General features: G+C 40.9%; 1 protein-coding gene across 6 annotated transcripts in view; it reads left to right on the forward strand.

The window, feature by feature from the left end:
* The window catches only part of Pde4d (phosphodiesterase 4D), a 1,402,687-nt gene that overhangs the window by 1,335,241 nt on the left and 52,322 nt on the right, over positions 1-15,124 (forward strand). For 5 of the 6 annotated variants that reach the window (XM_042690975.1, XM_042690977.1, XM_042690976.1 and 2 more), the window contains one exon: positions 12,497-12,609. In XM_042690975.1, the coding sequence (XP_042546909.1) occupies positions 12,497-12,609 (113 nt within the window). Of the gene's footprint in view, positions 1-12,162; positions 12,411-12,496; positions 12,610-15,124 lie in introns of those variants that run through there. The other variant, XM_042690981.1, reaches the window with a different exon arrangement.

Consider the following 15,124-nt stretch of genomic DNA (forward strand, 5'->3'; position numbering starts at 1 on the left):
TAACCTGCTACTTTGCCAAAGTTTTGAATCAGCTTGAGTAATTTGGGAGTGGAGTCTATGGGATTCTTTAAATACAAGATCATGTCATCTGCAAAGAGGGAGAGTTTTATTTCTTCTTTCCCTATTTGGATCCCCTTTATGTCTGCATCTTGTCTTATTGCTGTAGCTAGGCATTCTAATACTAGATTGAAGAGAAGTGGAGAGAGTGGGCATCCTTGTCTTGTTCCTGAGTTAAGAGGAAATGGCTTTAGTTTTTCACCATTGAGTATAATGCTGGCTGTAGGTTTGTCATATACAGCCTTTATTGTATTGAGGAATGTTCCATAAGTTTCCAAGTTCTAAGCAAAGTTCTAAGCATCTTAGAACAGACTCATTTATTTTCACAGCTCTATAAGGTGTATTTTGAATAACTTACTCTTTATTGAGTTACTACTATAAATCAGACTCTGCCCTTGAGATTTTATGTGTATTTTCACATGCATTTTTCATAATAATGATATTCTCTAACTTATGACAATGAGTTCAGGCATGCAAATACTAATTTAAGATGGGCAACTAAAACAATAACAGAGCTGGAATTTAAATTTGTAGTGACTCAAAGTCATGCTCTTTCTGATTTACTCTACTACTTTCCCTGAGGAGTCCTATAGATTGTGGATTCTTGCTTGTGTGTATATGGGCAGATTTAAGTCTCCCTAGATAATTTTGTATAGCTATAAAGCTAATAACTCTTAAATTAAGTTGTATATGAAGTCAGTTCATATATAAGGATGATCTTTATATCTGATACAATCTTGAATTCTGGAACCTTTTCTATGATACCTATATAGTTAACAAACACAAGTTTACCTGTAAGTTAACATAGCTTCTCAGTTATAGGGGGTGATTTATATGACAATAAAAGTTAGATGTAAGAAATTTTCCTTCTGGGGCTCTGTTCATGGAGTATTTTAAAAGCCCTAGTTCTTTTCTCTTAACTTTGCCTTCAGTTGTTTAAATATAATGAATGTCTCTTTAGTATTACTTTTCTTGTAGGTATCTTATAGTAAGAGAAGTATATAGTGATGAGAAAGTGAAGGGAAGAAAAAAGGTAGCAGAGATATTTATTTTGGAGACAAGTGATTAAAATAATTACTTTCTCTCCTACAAACAGGAATTTTCAACCTGGACTCCTTGGTGACTTCAGTGAACACTTTCAGAATAAAATAATATTGATTATATTGTTTTGCTAAGCTTTCTGTGGAGGATTACATCACATTCTCAAAAGATATATTAGACTTTCAAAGAAGAGCTCAGATGCACCATGGCTTTTAAAGTGCTAGGAACTGAGAAGTGCACATCCCACAACAATGTCCTCTTTGTACACAATCATTCAAGAAACTACTCTACTTAGGGAGAAGGCAATGCAAGGATCAGGACAGGAGGAGCATTTGTGGTGAAAATGAATCCATGTATAACATGATTGGGAAATCCACAATTTCAGGAAGGACTTTTAAGAGGGAATATTCATGTGCTAGGGAAGATCTTAATAAATGTCTCAAGCTTAATGATCTAAATCTTCTAGAACAGGAAAGTTTAGCTGAGTGTGTATATGTCATGGGAGTCTAGGGGTGGGGAAGCAAGCTGTAAAAACAGAGCAATCTCATGGAGAGGGAGCTAGACAGTATTGGGTTTTGTTAAATTGGGAGAGAACTTGAAGCTTAAGTCTGGCTGTTGGAAAATACAAGTGAGCACTGCAGATTAGCGAAGCTTTGAGTTGCAGGAGCAGGTAGGCGATTCACTGTTTTTCCCATCTCAATTTGTGTAGAAGATCCAGTCTTTTGATCTTAGTGAGGTAGCACATGACTTTTAGTGCCTTCACTTGTTTTTCCAAAAAATTGTTTCCCCGTTAATAGTAGATTCTTTTAAAATTTCACTTTCTATCCTAAAGCTACACCCCTGACCCTCTCTGTTAATGTGAGCCATTTGGATTTCAATATTGATTTTTCACTTTGGAAAGACACTATAACCTGCATAACAATTCCTAAGTTTCAGAAGCCTCACTTCCTGGTACCCTTTAAAAAGCAAGAGCATGCTTGGTTGTGGTTGTGTGTTATCCCAGATATTTTGGAAGACAGGTAGGAGAATTACAGCTCTGAGACTGTTTGGGCAAAAGCAAAAGACTCTGTCTGAAAAGACAGACTAAAACCAAAGGAATTTCAGGCATGACTCAAGCAATAGAGTACTTGGGTCCTGAGTCCAGTTCCCAGCCCCTCTAAAAAAGTATGGTTTACAAACACGAGATTTTGAACAGAAAATAACTACACATGAATACATCCGAGGAGCTGCATAATTCGTATTTGTCACACTATAAAAATGCTTTTGCTTATTATTTCCTCATAACTATTTGTATAGTTAGTGCCTACACATGTCAGGAACTGGCCTAGGTTTTTATGGAAAGGCCTAGCTACAGACATACAAATGATAGAGGGAAATGGAGATAGAAGCCAGAAAATTTTATCCAAGGAGAAGGAGTGGCAAACAATAGCCATAGATGGTATAGGACAGAAATGAGAGTTTGGAAAGACATGGAAAGCCAGCTAGAGAAAAGGCCTTAGTGAACATGAGGATGATATTAATACAGAACATTAGGAGAGGGTGTCTGTACAACGTTCTTGATTATGGAACATCTTGAAAACAGAGATTGAGAAAAGTTTTTTAATTTTATAAAGTATTTTCTGGTAAGAAAAGCAAACAGAAGGGGCTGGGGTTTAGCTCAGTGGCAAGCAAGGCCCTGACTTCAGGCCTCAACTCTAGTAAAAAAAAAAGCAAACAGAGATTCACTTGTAGATTATCACATGCATGTAGAAGTGACTAGATAAGGACTTGCATATAGAACCAGAGAAATTAAGAAGACATGGTAAGTTAGTCGATAAAGTACTAATTGGTAAAATGATTGGAACAGGAGTGGAGATAGGCAGAAGTGAGTAATCTCTAAGTAATCTCTAAGATTTCCAATTCATCAATAACACTAGGTTTTTATGTGTCAGAAAATAATACATTTCAACTGCAATTATAAACCATCCACACATAGTATATAGTGAAGCTGAACCCACAGAATTCCACATTTTTGATCACATACATGTTAACTGACTGGAGAACCTTAAAACTAACACCTCCCCCCCTTAACACACTGCTAGAAATCACAGAATGAGCTAGACTTATGTAGACCCTGGATATCTCATCAGTTCACCACCTTATGATTTGTCCAGCAACTAATAAACATAAAGATCTAAAGACAGATTGTGCTGTGTGGTTTATCAGGTACTATGGAAACCCAAATACCCTCCTACAATTCTCCATGGGAATAAAATTGATTCCTAAAATTTTGCACGAATGTGGTCTGTCTTGTATATCCATGGCAAAATTTTAATATTTGTCTTAGCTCTAATTGCTTAAACAAAATTCAGTAAACTAGATGGTTTATACAATAAGTGTTTATTTGTTACAGCCATCCAGTCTTCACAATTATAATAAACATAGTTGAGTTCTAGTGAGAGTCCCCTCTGGGGTTGCAAACTTCCAGTTCTTAAATCATTGTATCCTCAAATGGCAAAAAAGGAGCAAGCTAACTCTGGCCCTTTCTAAAAGCACTAGTCACATGTATAAAAGCACTACTTATATGAATCAATTGTTTCTTCAAATATATACTGAAGTCTAATCATACTTGTGTTAGATTTCAACATGTACATTTTTAGGGAGCCACGAACATTGGATTCCATAATATTCTCCTTTTTTCTTTACTCTTGAGAATTTTTTGCCTACTTTTTGTATTCCCCTCCCACTATGAGCATTGCCTGGAATTTTCTTCTTATCTGGTCACCAGCCTCCACATTGACCTTGTCATTTCCCAGCCTCCTTTCACTCCATTCCCAGAGTGATCTTTCTGCAGACAAATTTGATTCTAGAACCTGTGTGTGTGTGTGTGTGTGTGTGTGTGTTTTTGTGCGCGTGCGCGCTCTTACGCGCTGCTTTTGGGAATTGAACAAGATTATCACTCTACCATTTGAGTCAAGTCATAGCTCCACTTCTGGCTTTTTGTTGTTGTTGTTGTTAATTGGAGATAAGAGTCTCATGGACTTTCTAGCCCTAGCTGGCTTCAAACCACAGTCCTCAGATCGCAGCTGTCTGAGTAGGTAGGAATCCAAGCTTGATCCTGGCTGACTTTAGGACTTCCTAGCTGAAAATTTTAATAGATCATTCAGAAAAAGCCATAAACTCTTGGAATACTATATGTCTTCTAAGTCACTTCTTCACTTTTACCTTTGTGGATTGCCTGCCTAAATCTTACATACTGGTTTGCTTAAATTTTCTAATCCTCAATGACACATATTTGCCCCTATTTCAAACGCCACCTCTCATTCTCCACTTGATTTTCAGTATCTCCTTGGAGATTTAGGGCTGACATTTCTCTTTTCAAGAAGCTATTCCAGATCTTCCCAAGGCTGCATCAGTGGGACCGGCCTTATTTCCCATCTTTGCCTTTTGCTTATATTGAGTCTGTACCCAATGCCTGGTTTTAGTAGACAACACATACTGTACTGTGATTATCTTCCTCACTACACTGAATCCCAAGGTTTTTTCTTCCCTTCAGTGTACTCAGTATGTGACACATAGTAGGTGTTTAATATGTTTATTAAAATGAAAGATCGGTATAACCAGTGGAATATAAACTTTAGAGTAGACAAGAAGTTTAAACTCCTTTGTTTTTTGTTAAATTTCCTGACCTGTCTACATGCATTAAAAATTATTGAGAATATTTTCAATAATTGAAAGTATTTCTCTAACATAAGCAATGTTTTATATTTCTTGTCTTACTTGGGAGAAACATTTTATCTGCATGTGAAATAAACGTTGAAAGGAAGGTTTATTGTACAGTGAGGCTCATGGTTAAAATTATGTAAATTCAGCACTGAATCTAGTTTTCCTAATAAGAAATTTATAAGAATTTATAAAAAAAAATATAAGAAATGTCTTCAAAATGACTCTCCCATCCTTGAATTTTCTTTTTCTTTTTCATTATCTTCAAAATTGTTCCAAGTGACTATTAATATTCTGGTTCTCTAGTTTTCCCCTAATTATTATCTAGTAGCTTGCTTAAATTAATGAGATTATTTAAGTTGGGGACTTAAGAAAATTCCAGAGGAAGAGAAGAAAAAATGGAGGAAGAAAGAACTTAGCTGCAATGCCATTTCCATTCTTACATTGAGTTTCAGACCTTCTCTTTTCCTGCCTCTTCTCTCCTACGTTACATGGACATTCCTGCCTGGGGTAATCTAGCCTTCAAAAAAATAAAGAATGGGGCAAAACCGGGAGCCAGTGGCTCACGCCTGTAATCCTAGCTACTCAGGAGGCTGAGATCTGAGGATCTCGGGTTCAAAGCCAGCCAGGACAGCAAAGTCCGTGAGACTCTTATCTCCAATAAGCCAGTAGAAAACCGGAAGTGGCATTGTGGCTCAAGCGGTAGAGCACTCGCCTTGTGCCCAGGCCCAGAGTTCAAGCCCCACTACCAACCAAAAAAAAAGAATGGAACAAAGTAAACTTCTACCCTGTAGAACAAGCTAATTCTGTCTCTCTCATCTCTGGTTCTCTTTTACACGCACGCGCGCGCGCGCGCGCACACACACACACACACACACACACACACACACACACACAAGCATTCATCATCTCAAAATTTCACCTGTCATAAGTAGCTTTATTAAACACTTTGTTGGAACTGGCACCTCAGGCTCATACTTATAATCCTAGCTTTTTAGGAGGCTGAGTTTGGAGGATCATGGTTCAAAGCCATCCTGGACAGACCCTTATCTCCAATTAACTACCATTTTGGTAGCTGGAAGTGGTAGAGTGCTAGTCTTGAGCACAAAACACAAAAGCTTGGGGACAGGGCTCAGGCCCAAAGTTCAAGCCTCAGGACTGGCATACACACACACACACACACACACACACACACACACTTTGCAGCAGGCAAGTTCTCTCTGAAACTAATTCTGTTGAATATAGGGTTTTTATGTGCATCTTCTTAGAATATAATTAAAAATTTGATGACTACAGCATTAAAGTTATTCAGAGGAGGAGCAAATCCCCTGTTGAGTCACACTAGAAGTTCTATTCATGTCTGATATATTAGTGGAATATATGCTCCTGAAGGATTTTAACAGATAAGAATAATTTTGAAGGGGTGACATTGACAAAATGCATTGTACAGATTTGGTGAGTTGAAACGCCTTGTAGAAGTACTTGAAGATAATTTTACAGAGAATTATTTGTTCTATGAAGAACACATTACTTATAAATTACTTACTTTTATTTCAGTAAAACGTATGACCAACAATGATGTTCTTATTGACTCCTTTAATCTAATATTTGCTCAATCCTAGAGCATTCAATGTAAAATAAAATCTGATGTCATACGGTGCTCTGAACTATTCAGTAGCTACTACTTTTAAACACAGATATAACCCCCTACCTATGCATTCTTGAGAAAGTGTCCACAGTCAATCCCAGTAGATTCCTCAGAATTCTCCACACTGCTTTTCCTTGTGCAACACTATTCTTGATAGTTTTTTGTACACATGTATATATGTGTGTTGTCTATCATAGATTAAGGTGTTTGCTCATGTTATGTTCTCTTGAATGTCCTAGTCTTTAGGACTTAACTTTTTCTTGACTCCACTTCTGTCTAGTCTAAATAGACTTCTTTTATATATGGATTCTAGCCCATGAGCTTCCTTTTTTCAGGGTATTTTCTACTGTACTGGTGCTAAAATTACCTTTGCTACTAGAGACTGTAGGCTTTCCTTGGATAAGGTGTACACTTGGAATCATTGTGTTTCTAGGGCACCTAAAAGAGAAGATGGCACATAGTTGATGGCATATAAATGTTGAGTTTACTAACTAGACCAGAACTCAATGGAACTCAAGCTTGTATTTGTTTCATTAAAAAATTTTGTTAGAGTCTTAGGCAGCACTAGGAAAACAATTGTAGATAGAAGATAAAAAGAAAAAGAACTTACAAAATTACCGATCTTCACTTTGAATGTTATTTTAAGTACTAAGTGATAGTTGATATATTTTACGTAAGATTTTAAAATACTTCAAAACAAGAACTGGATGCCAGAAATGCTCTTGGAAATAAGAGCAGCTTGCTACTGGCAAGCTCTGCTTAAACCTGTTACATGTACACATTGAAAGAGAATCCAGGGCCTTCATGTATTTCCCATCAGATAAAATATGTAGAGGAGAAAAATTATGTCAGTGAACGTTGGAGCTAACCTGCACAAGTCTTTTGCTAACCTGCATAAATCTGTTGCTACAACAAAGTCTTGGGAGTAAGTAGCTTGAAGCAATGTAGGGTGAAGAAGAAATAATTTTCTCCAGTTCTCTGCCATACACTTCCAACTTCACCTGTAGGAACAAAGAAGGTTTGGGTGGGAGTAAGGAGAAGAAACTGGATATATATATTGTTAGAACCATATATTTAAGTATTTGCTCTTAGAAACTTTAATGAGATTGTTTTAATTTTAAAAAGTCTGATTTGGCTGTGATAATTTCTAAATAATTATTCTTAATTTGAATTTTTTAGTATCTTTAAGTGGTTGTGCAAAGAAATTGCCATTCAACAAAGCAGTTTATGAATGAAGTGCAGCTTGATCAGTGTCACCTCTTTCAATATTCTCACCTATCCCTCCCACCACATCCCTTCCCTCATATTTCTTAAGATTTTAGTATATGCATTGAATACTTTTTTTTGCCGTTTAACAAAGCTGTTTATGTATGCTGATCTGTGTTATTCCTTCAGCATTTTTACCTCTCTTTGACCCACTTCTTCCCTTAATTTTCTTCATTGTTATACAATGAATTCTTGACTACATTTAAATTCCTTTATTCATTTGTGTGTATGTGTGCATGTGTGTGCATGCATGTATGTCCCATAGTGGAGCTGGAACTCAGGCCTTGGCTTTGGCCCTTAGCTTTTGCACTCAAGGCTGGCTCTCTACCACTAGAACCACAGCTTCACTTGTGTTTTATTTTTAGCAGTTGTACAAAGGGATTTAAATTCAACATATCAATTTAGGAGTATAATGCATCTTGATCAATGTCAAATTTATTTTTTAATTTTTAAGCAAGCAAATGATATCCAAAATGATACATTATTTATTTGCTTGTTTGTTTGGACCTGTCCTTATTTATGGCAATGGGCCTGTCTAGGAATCATGACAGACATATAGAGAGGTAAGACCTGCAGATGTTGACCAAGAAACCACCTTTCAGTTGTACATCTTGAAGGTGCATCATCTTACCTCCCTGCATAACTTCCTCTAAGTCATGGGTTAAAAGTAATAGGTTAAACATTTCACAAGAAAATGACCTCAGTCTCTTGCTCTGAGCTCTGTGGCTCTGAGCTGACAACATATTTTCCTTTGAAAAGGGAAGCTGCAGCTTCAGCATCCTCTCCTGGAGGCCATGGCAGAGTTTCAGGCTGTGTGTCAGGGGAATCCTTGCATGCATCACAATGACGGAAGCCAAGTGCTGCTCTGCAAGTATTGAGGACTGAGTGTTCACAGGAGAGTTTGAACAGAACCCTAGGGTGTTACATAGTTCAAAGGTGCCGGCAGAAAGCTGATGCTCCTGTGGGAGGGGACTGCCAAAGGCTCAAGTTTTTTCATCTCAGTTGCTACTCCATATCCCTTTCCTAGTTTGTATGAAATTTACCCACTAGTTTTTGCTTGGGTATTTTTCTGTCTTTAGTTCCCTGGCTTATAAGATTGTGGATACAGAGAAGAGTTTTCATATTTTTATGTAGAACCTCAGTGCATACTATTCTCTGGGGGAGGTGTATTTCATTAATGAATGCAGTCTGTGTTCTTGGTAAAAGCCACATGAGATTGGCTCACTGTTTTTGTCCTGCTAGTTGTAGATGACATTTAGGTGTGTTACTTGGTGTGGTGACTCAATTTCCTGTAGGATAGCTGGCAACTCCACATTGACGCCCTTTTTTTTTGGGGGGGGGGCAGAAGTAAAAGATGAAAAGGTCAGTTGGGGTTAAAATTCCTAAAAGTGAAAGTAATTATGATTCCCCCCCAAACAATTATGGCTAGTTATTTTGTCTATAAACCTAGGAATTTCTAGAAAGTAGTATTTCAGCTTTATGCTAACAACAATTCTTTATTCCAGACACAATTTTATAAATAAACTGTTGTTTATAAATATTTCTTACTTACTGATATTCATACATATTCTGAGTCATTTTTCTTTCATTCTTCAGATTTACATAGGGCATGTAGATGTTGAAATTTAAAATGCATATATATGTGTGTGTGTGTGTGTTGTGTGTGTATATGTATACATATATATCACATTATGGTCCTACACTCTTCCTGAGAGTACAAATGGCTAAGCCATATATGAATATAAAATTAATCTTCTGCGATAAGTTGCCTTTTTTTCCCACTATCTTACCTTCCTAAGAACAAATCATGTATTTAAGTGCATGATGTCTTGAAGCACTAACCTGAAACTTTATTGAATTACTTTTCCACATTAAAAAATAAAGACTGAAATATAATATGTGAAACATATCCTGGTAGGTCTGAAGTCTGAATGTGTACTTGTGATTTCAGAATATCTTTAGGAAGTTAGTGAAGAGGGAGGCCAGTTTATGTACTAGGACATGTCCCGGGGCTAAGGCTTTGAAGATGTCAGACTTCAGAAAGCAAAGCTTAGAGATGCAGAGGGGACTCTCGCTTCAGATGGCTGGAAAGATGTCAACAAATAAATATTACCCAATGGTACCCAATAGGCCTGTAATCCTAGCCTACTAGATGTGTTATGAATAACTTGAATGATTATAAAATAACTTAATTACCTTTTACAACTTTCTGTGTCCCTATTTCATAAGTAGAGGGAGGGAAAAGCAACAGCAACACCTCAGAGTAGATGTACTACCATGGCAACAAGATAACACTATAGACTTACCTGTGGAAAATATTCCATAAATTGAACACGGTTGTGTTACATCATAGGCCGAATTATTGCTTGGGATCTTTAGGTTGTAGGATTTCAAGGGATGTTTGATCCACCTCTATAGTGTTTCTTTCTTTCTTTAGAAAAAATAACAAACATGTAATATTTTATAGTCTTATGACCAAGGAAAAATTATACCGATAAAGTATCTTATACTTACCATTTAAAAATCAGCTTTAAGGTTCCTATAGTTTAGGAAAAAAAGCTTCAACCTTAAACTGTAATTTACTTGGCATGCTTGAGACATGTTGATTTATCTGAAGTATTTACAGAGATTGATGCAGAGAAACAAAAGGTAAAATCCAAGAAGCAAATTTTAACCCTAGAGTCCTAAAAGTGAAGGGCAAACTGTACAAGAATCCTTCATAACACCACGTAGCACATGTAACAAGTATGGTGAAAGTCATTTGAAAGTCATAATTCTTCCAATTTTCATGTGGGGAAAAAACTTCCTGAAAAAAAATCCCAAGATCTTCACCTTCAGTCTGAGAAACTCTTTGTGGTGCCCCTGGTAATCTATGGAATGCGAATTTAAGGACAGAACTTCTCTACCCCCACCAATACCTGTAGGTCGGAGGACCCCTATAAAGGATCCCAGCACTTCAGGTCAGCGGTTCAATTCCTGACAGTGACAGAGTAAGCTGGGCCTTTGCGAGTTTGAATGTTTTCCCCTGCCAATCCGTATAGGAAGAGTGCCCGTGGTCTCCTGGGTGTGTTTTTGTAAATAGAACCTGTTTCCCTGTAGTTGCAATCAGAACCTGTATTTGGAAATGGTCTTGTTCGTTTCCCCTCCTTTGTGGTTTATTCTGTACATAGTGAGTAGAAACACCCTTCCAGACTTTTCGTCCTTGGCACCGCAAGATTGTCCTGTCTTGTGCAATTCCACCAAGGAAGCACGTATGCAGGGCATGTGTGAACTCCCTGCCCTGCGGTTCATTCAAGTTGCTGTTCCTTTAAGATAACGCTTAGACAGTAAGAAATGCAGCTTACTGTCAAACATTCTAAGGGGTTCCAAGGGCCCCCGCACCACTGTTCGTGTGTGGTCACTCCAAAGGTGAAAGAAATCTTGTACTCAGGGCTTGGGTACTAGCAGAGTTGGCTCTTCATACAAATGATCCTATTCGACAACTCTGCTCCCTTAACGTGAATCCTAAACCCTCTGAAATGCCAACGCCTGAACCCCCAGAAGCGACTGGATGGTGTGGATCCCCCATCCCCCCCCCTCCCCCGGTGCAACCTGGAGAGAAGCAGCGGGGCTGGTGGAGATGCAGAGGCTCAGGCGAGGCGCAGCGGGCGGGCCGCGGGCCTGGGAGCACAGGGTCCCCACGGGGCAGGTGCGCGTCCGCACGCGCCTGCGCGCAGGGTCCCTCCGGAGCCCCGCCTGAGCCCCGCGTTGGGCGCGACCCTGGGCGGGCAGCGGGCTGCGGATGCGCTCCACGCCGGGTTTTCCTCCGCTCTCCTCCTTCCGACCAGCTCCACAGCAGCCCTGCAGACACACGCTGCTAGAGCCCGTGCGCTGCCTCCCCGGCTTGCTGGCGCTTCAAAGCGAGCGCGGAGCGGCCCCGGCTGGCGGGGCTGCTCAGGGGGGGGGCGATGGCTCGGCGGCGGGGCGGCGGGGCTGCGGGCTAGGACGCAGCGGGTGGCACCGACGGGATGGTGCAATTTGGAATCTTCGTGTAAGGGAGGAGCCCGACAGCGCCCAGGGGGCGTGAGGGGCGTGAGGGGGGAGTGTTCCCGGAAAGCCTGGTCCTGGGAACTGTGTTGCGCCCGCCGCCTGAGGACTTGAGAAAGAAAACAGGAAACGTGGTGGCCGCGCACCCGGCCCCGGCTGATTCATTCGTTTCGAGCGCAGCGGTGGAAGCGTCCTCCGGCCCCGGCGGGGCGGGATTGGGGCGCGCTCCCCCACCCCACCCCCTCCGATACAAACCCTGAGGCTCTGGGCTGCGCATCCAGGAGACCCGGCCGGGCGACGAGCGGCCGTGTGGACGCGGCTCTGCGGGGCGGGGACCCGGCGCACGCGCGCGCGCACCGCCCCTTCGCCAACCTCCAGCGTGGAGATCCCAGGACTTGGAGCAGCACCCTGCCTCGCCATCCAAAACAACAACAAAAAAAAGGCACCTCGTGCTTATTCCGCCTTGAGTCCCCGGTGTAAAAGTTGGCTAGTCGCACTTCTGCGCGCCCTCCCTGGAGGCCGATCGGTGACGCCAAGCTGGAGCAACCTCACCTTCTCGAACCCCGCCGCTGCCCCCAGAGCAGAGCCTCGGCCCCCAGCGCGCTGCCGGGCTCGGCAATATGAAGGAGCAGCCCTCATGTGCGGGCACCGGGCATCCGAGCATGGCGGGGTATGGCAGGATGGCCCCCTTTGAACTCGCTGGCGGCCCCGTGAAGCGCTTGAGAACTGAGTTCCCCTTTCCCTATCTCTTCGCAGAGGAGGCCTACCAGAAACTGGCCAGCGAGACCCTGGAGGAGCTGGACTGGTGTCTGGACCAGCTAGAGACCCTGCAGACCAGGCACTCCGTCAGTGAGATGGCCTCCAATAAGGTAAGCCCCTGCTTGGCTGTCACCCATTTTACCCCCCCCCCCCCCGCTCCCCCCCAGGGCTGGTGATTCCCACACCCCACAAGGCAGCAGTCTCCATGTGGCCCCGGGAATACATGGGGACATTCGTCACGCTTAGTTCATGTGAGCAGTTCTGCTGCCTGGAGACACAGTCCTGTTTCCATGCCTTCCTTTTCTCTTCTGCACACTCTAGATAAATCACACCTTTTATTTATGTATTCATTTTTGCAAAAGCAACTTTGACAGAGTTTGATTAAGTGTGCCCAGGACACAGGTTCCTAAGTGACACTGTGCCCTTGAAGCAGAAACCCAGTAGGGTCTGGTGGTGTGGCACAGTTAAAGGAATCCCCTGGGATTCCTGGCTGGCCGGTTGGAAATAAATGTTGTAGGATGACACTGAAATCACTCGTGTCCACCCGCCTACCTACTACGCCCAGACTCTGAAAAGTTCATTGAACTTGGAACCTCACCCCTCACTTACCTAATTGTCTGGGCACCCTATAAGAACCAAGCTTGTGTGTGTGTGTGTGTTCTGTTCTCCATACACATGCACAGGAAACGTCAACAAAGTATGAAGGGTTCACTTTGATCATTACCTTGGTTTCCTTAGGTACTGGAAGACAGGTCCAGGTTTCTGGGATCATTTAGTTAGCAGCAGGCTTCAGCTGGACATTTGTGGCATATGTGCCAAGATGCTGGTCTTGGCAGTTCGTGGAGTTTGGGGGCTGAGAAAGTAACCTTCAGCGTGAGACAGCTTTAAAATAGCCTGGAAAGCAAGGTAGAGCATTTCAGTCTTGCTGCATTGTTTCTGTGTGTGTGTGTGCGCGCATGTCTGTGTGTGTGTGAGAGAGAGAGAGAGATTCTTTTTTCTTTTTGTCTTTAGTTATGCAAAAAATTAATTGGTATTATGTTTTTAATGACTCATTGGCTAAGGGGATGGGAAAGAAGCCATCTGCATGTTGGATACAGATGGCTGAGGGGTTCCACTCTTAAGTACTACTATTGTGTGGCAGTTAGGCATAGTTACCTCTTAAAGATACTTGGGTATTTGGGGCCACCTATTTACAAGGTCAGGAAGGTTATGCCATTTGTCTTGGAATGTCTTTCTTTCCTTCCTTTCTTCCTTCCTTCCTTCCTTGCTTGCTTGCTTCCTTCTTTCCTTCCTTCCTTCCTTCCTTCCTTCCTTCCTTCCTTCCTTCCTTCCTTCCTTCCTTCCTTCCTTCCTTCTCTTCCTTCTTTCCTTCATTCCTTCCTTCTCTCTCTCCTTCCTTCCTTCCTTCTTTCCTTCCTTCCTTCTTTCCTTCCTTCCTTCCTTCCTTCCTTCCCTCCTTCCCTCCTTCCTTCCTTCCTCTCTCTTCCTCCCTCCCTCCTTCCTCCTTGACTCTCTCCCTCTCTCCTTCCACCTCTCACTCACACACCCAAACACAGTTATTAGAGTTTTTATCCAACCATTTTTCCAAAATGCCACAGCATGTCAACCACTTGATTGTTTTGTCTGTTAATGTTGCTTGTGTAGGTACCATTGTTGTATTGAAAAGTTGGCTGGCCTCAAACAAATAAAAAAGGTCCCCCAGATACACTGCCAGTGGGTGCCAACCTGCCCCTGTGTACACTAGTGATGAAATTAAGATTCATGGTTTTTCTTCTCCTCTTCTTTTCTCTTCTCTTCTCTTTCCATCATTTGGGCTTTATTTGTGAATTTGGCCTGGCTCCTTATTAGAATGGTTATTGTGTTCTGACTAGAACACACTGTATAACATTAGATATCACTCATTTGACTAGTTCTTATTTTTATGGAACATAAATCTTTTTTAAACAATTTAATTCATATCAGGAGTAGATATATGCATATCTCTAGGGTCCTAAATGTTGATTGTGACTATTGTCAGTGAGCTGAGTTCTTAAATCTCTTGTCTAATACTGTGTGGTCAAAGGCAGAACAAAATCCCAGTACACCCAGTCAGTTGTATGTATTAGTTTACCTTTCAGGATAATTTTTTACAAGACGTTTTCAGCTAAATGCATCTAAGCAGCTATAGTTGCTTTACCTAAAAATCCACCTTCTTAATGATAAAACCTGTTTTAAGTTTAATAATTGATGTGAGAGCTAATAATTTTTGTTAAATGACTTCAACCATGAAGTAATTTATGTCTGTACTCTAAGTTTAAAACATTGTAGGTTATAATAATTGATCAAAATAATACTTTTCTTTCAAGACAACAAATAAGAGAGGGATTTTAAAACTGAGTTAACTGTTACAGGATTAGTATGTGAGGTAGGTTTATTTGGTTGAAGTGAAGTGAAATGTGTGTCAAGTAAAAGAAAGTTTTTTTTGCTTCAAAAGGTAATCATTCTAGCTGTGTATATGTGTTGTGGTTGAAAGATTATTGATATAACACTTATTTTTAAAACGAAGTTCAGCTTAGCTGAAGCTGTTCTTTAAGCTTTTAATGTTTAGGCCATTCATTCTTTGAAAAAAAATTCATTTCAAAATTA

This window comes from Dipodomys spectabilis, unplaced genomic scaffold, assembly GCF_019054845.1.
Source record: "Dipodomys spectabilis isolate Male_0828 unplaced genomic scaffold, ASM1905484v1 ptg000140l, whole genome shotgun sequence".
Lineage (NCBI taxonomy): Eukaryota > Metazoa > Chordata > Mammalia > Rodentia > Heteromyidae > Dipodomys > Dipodomys spectabilis.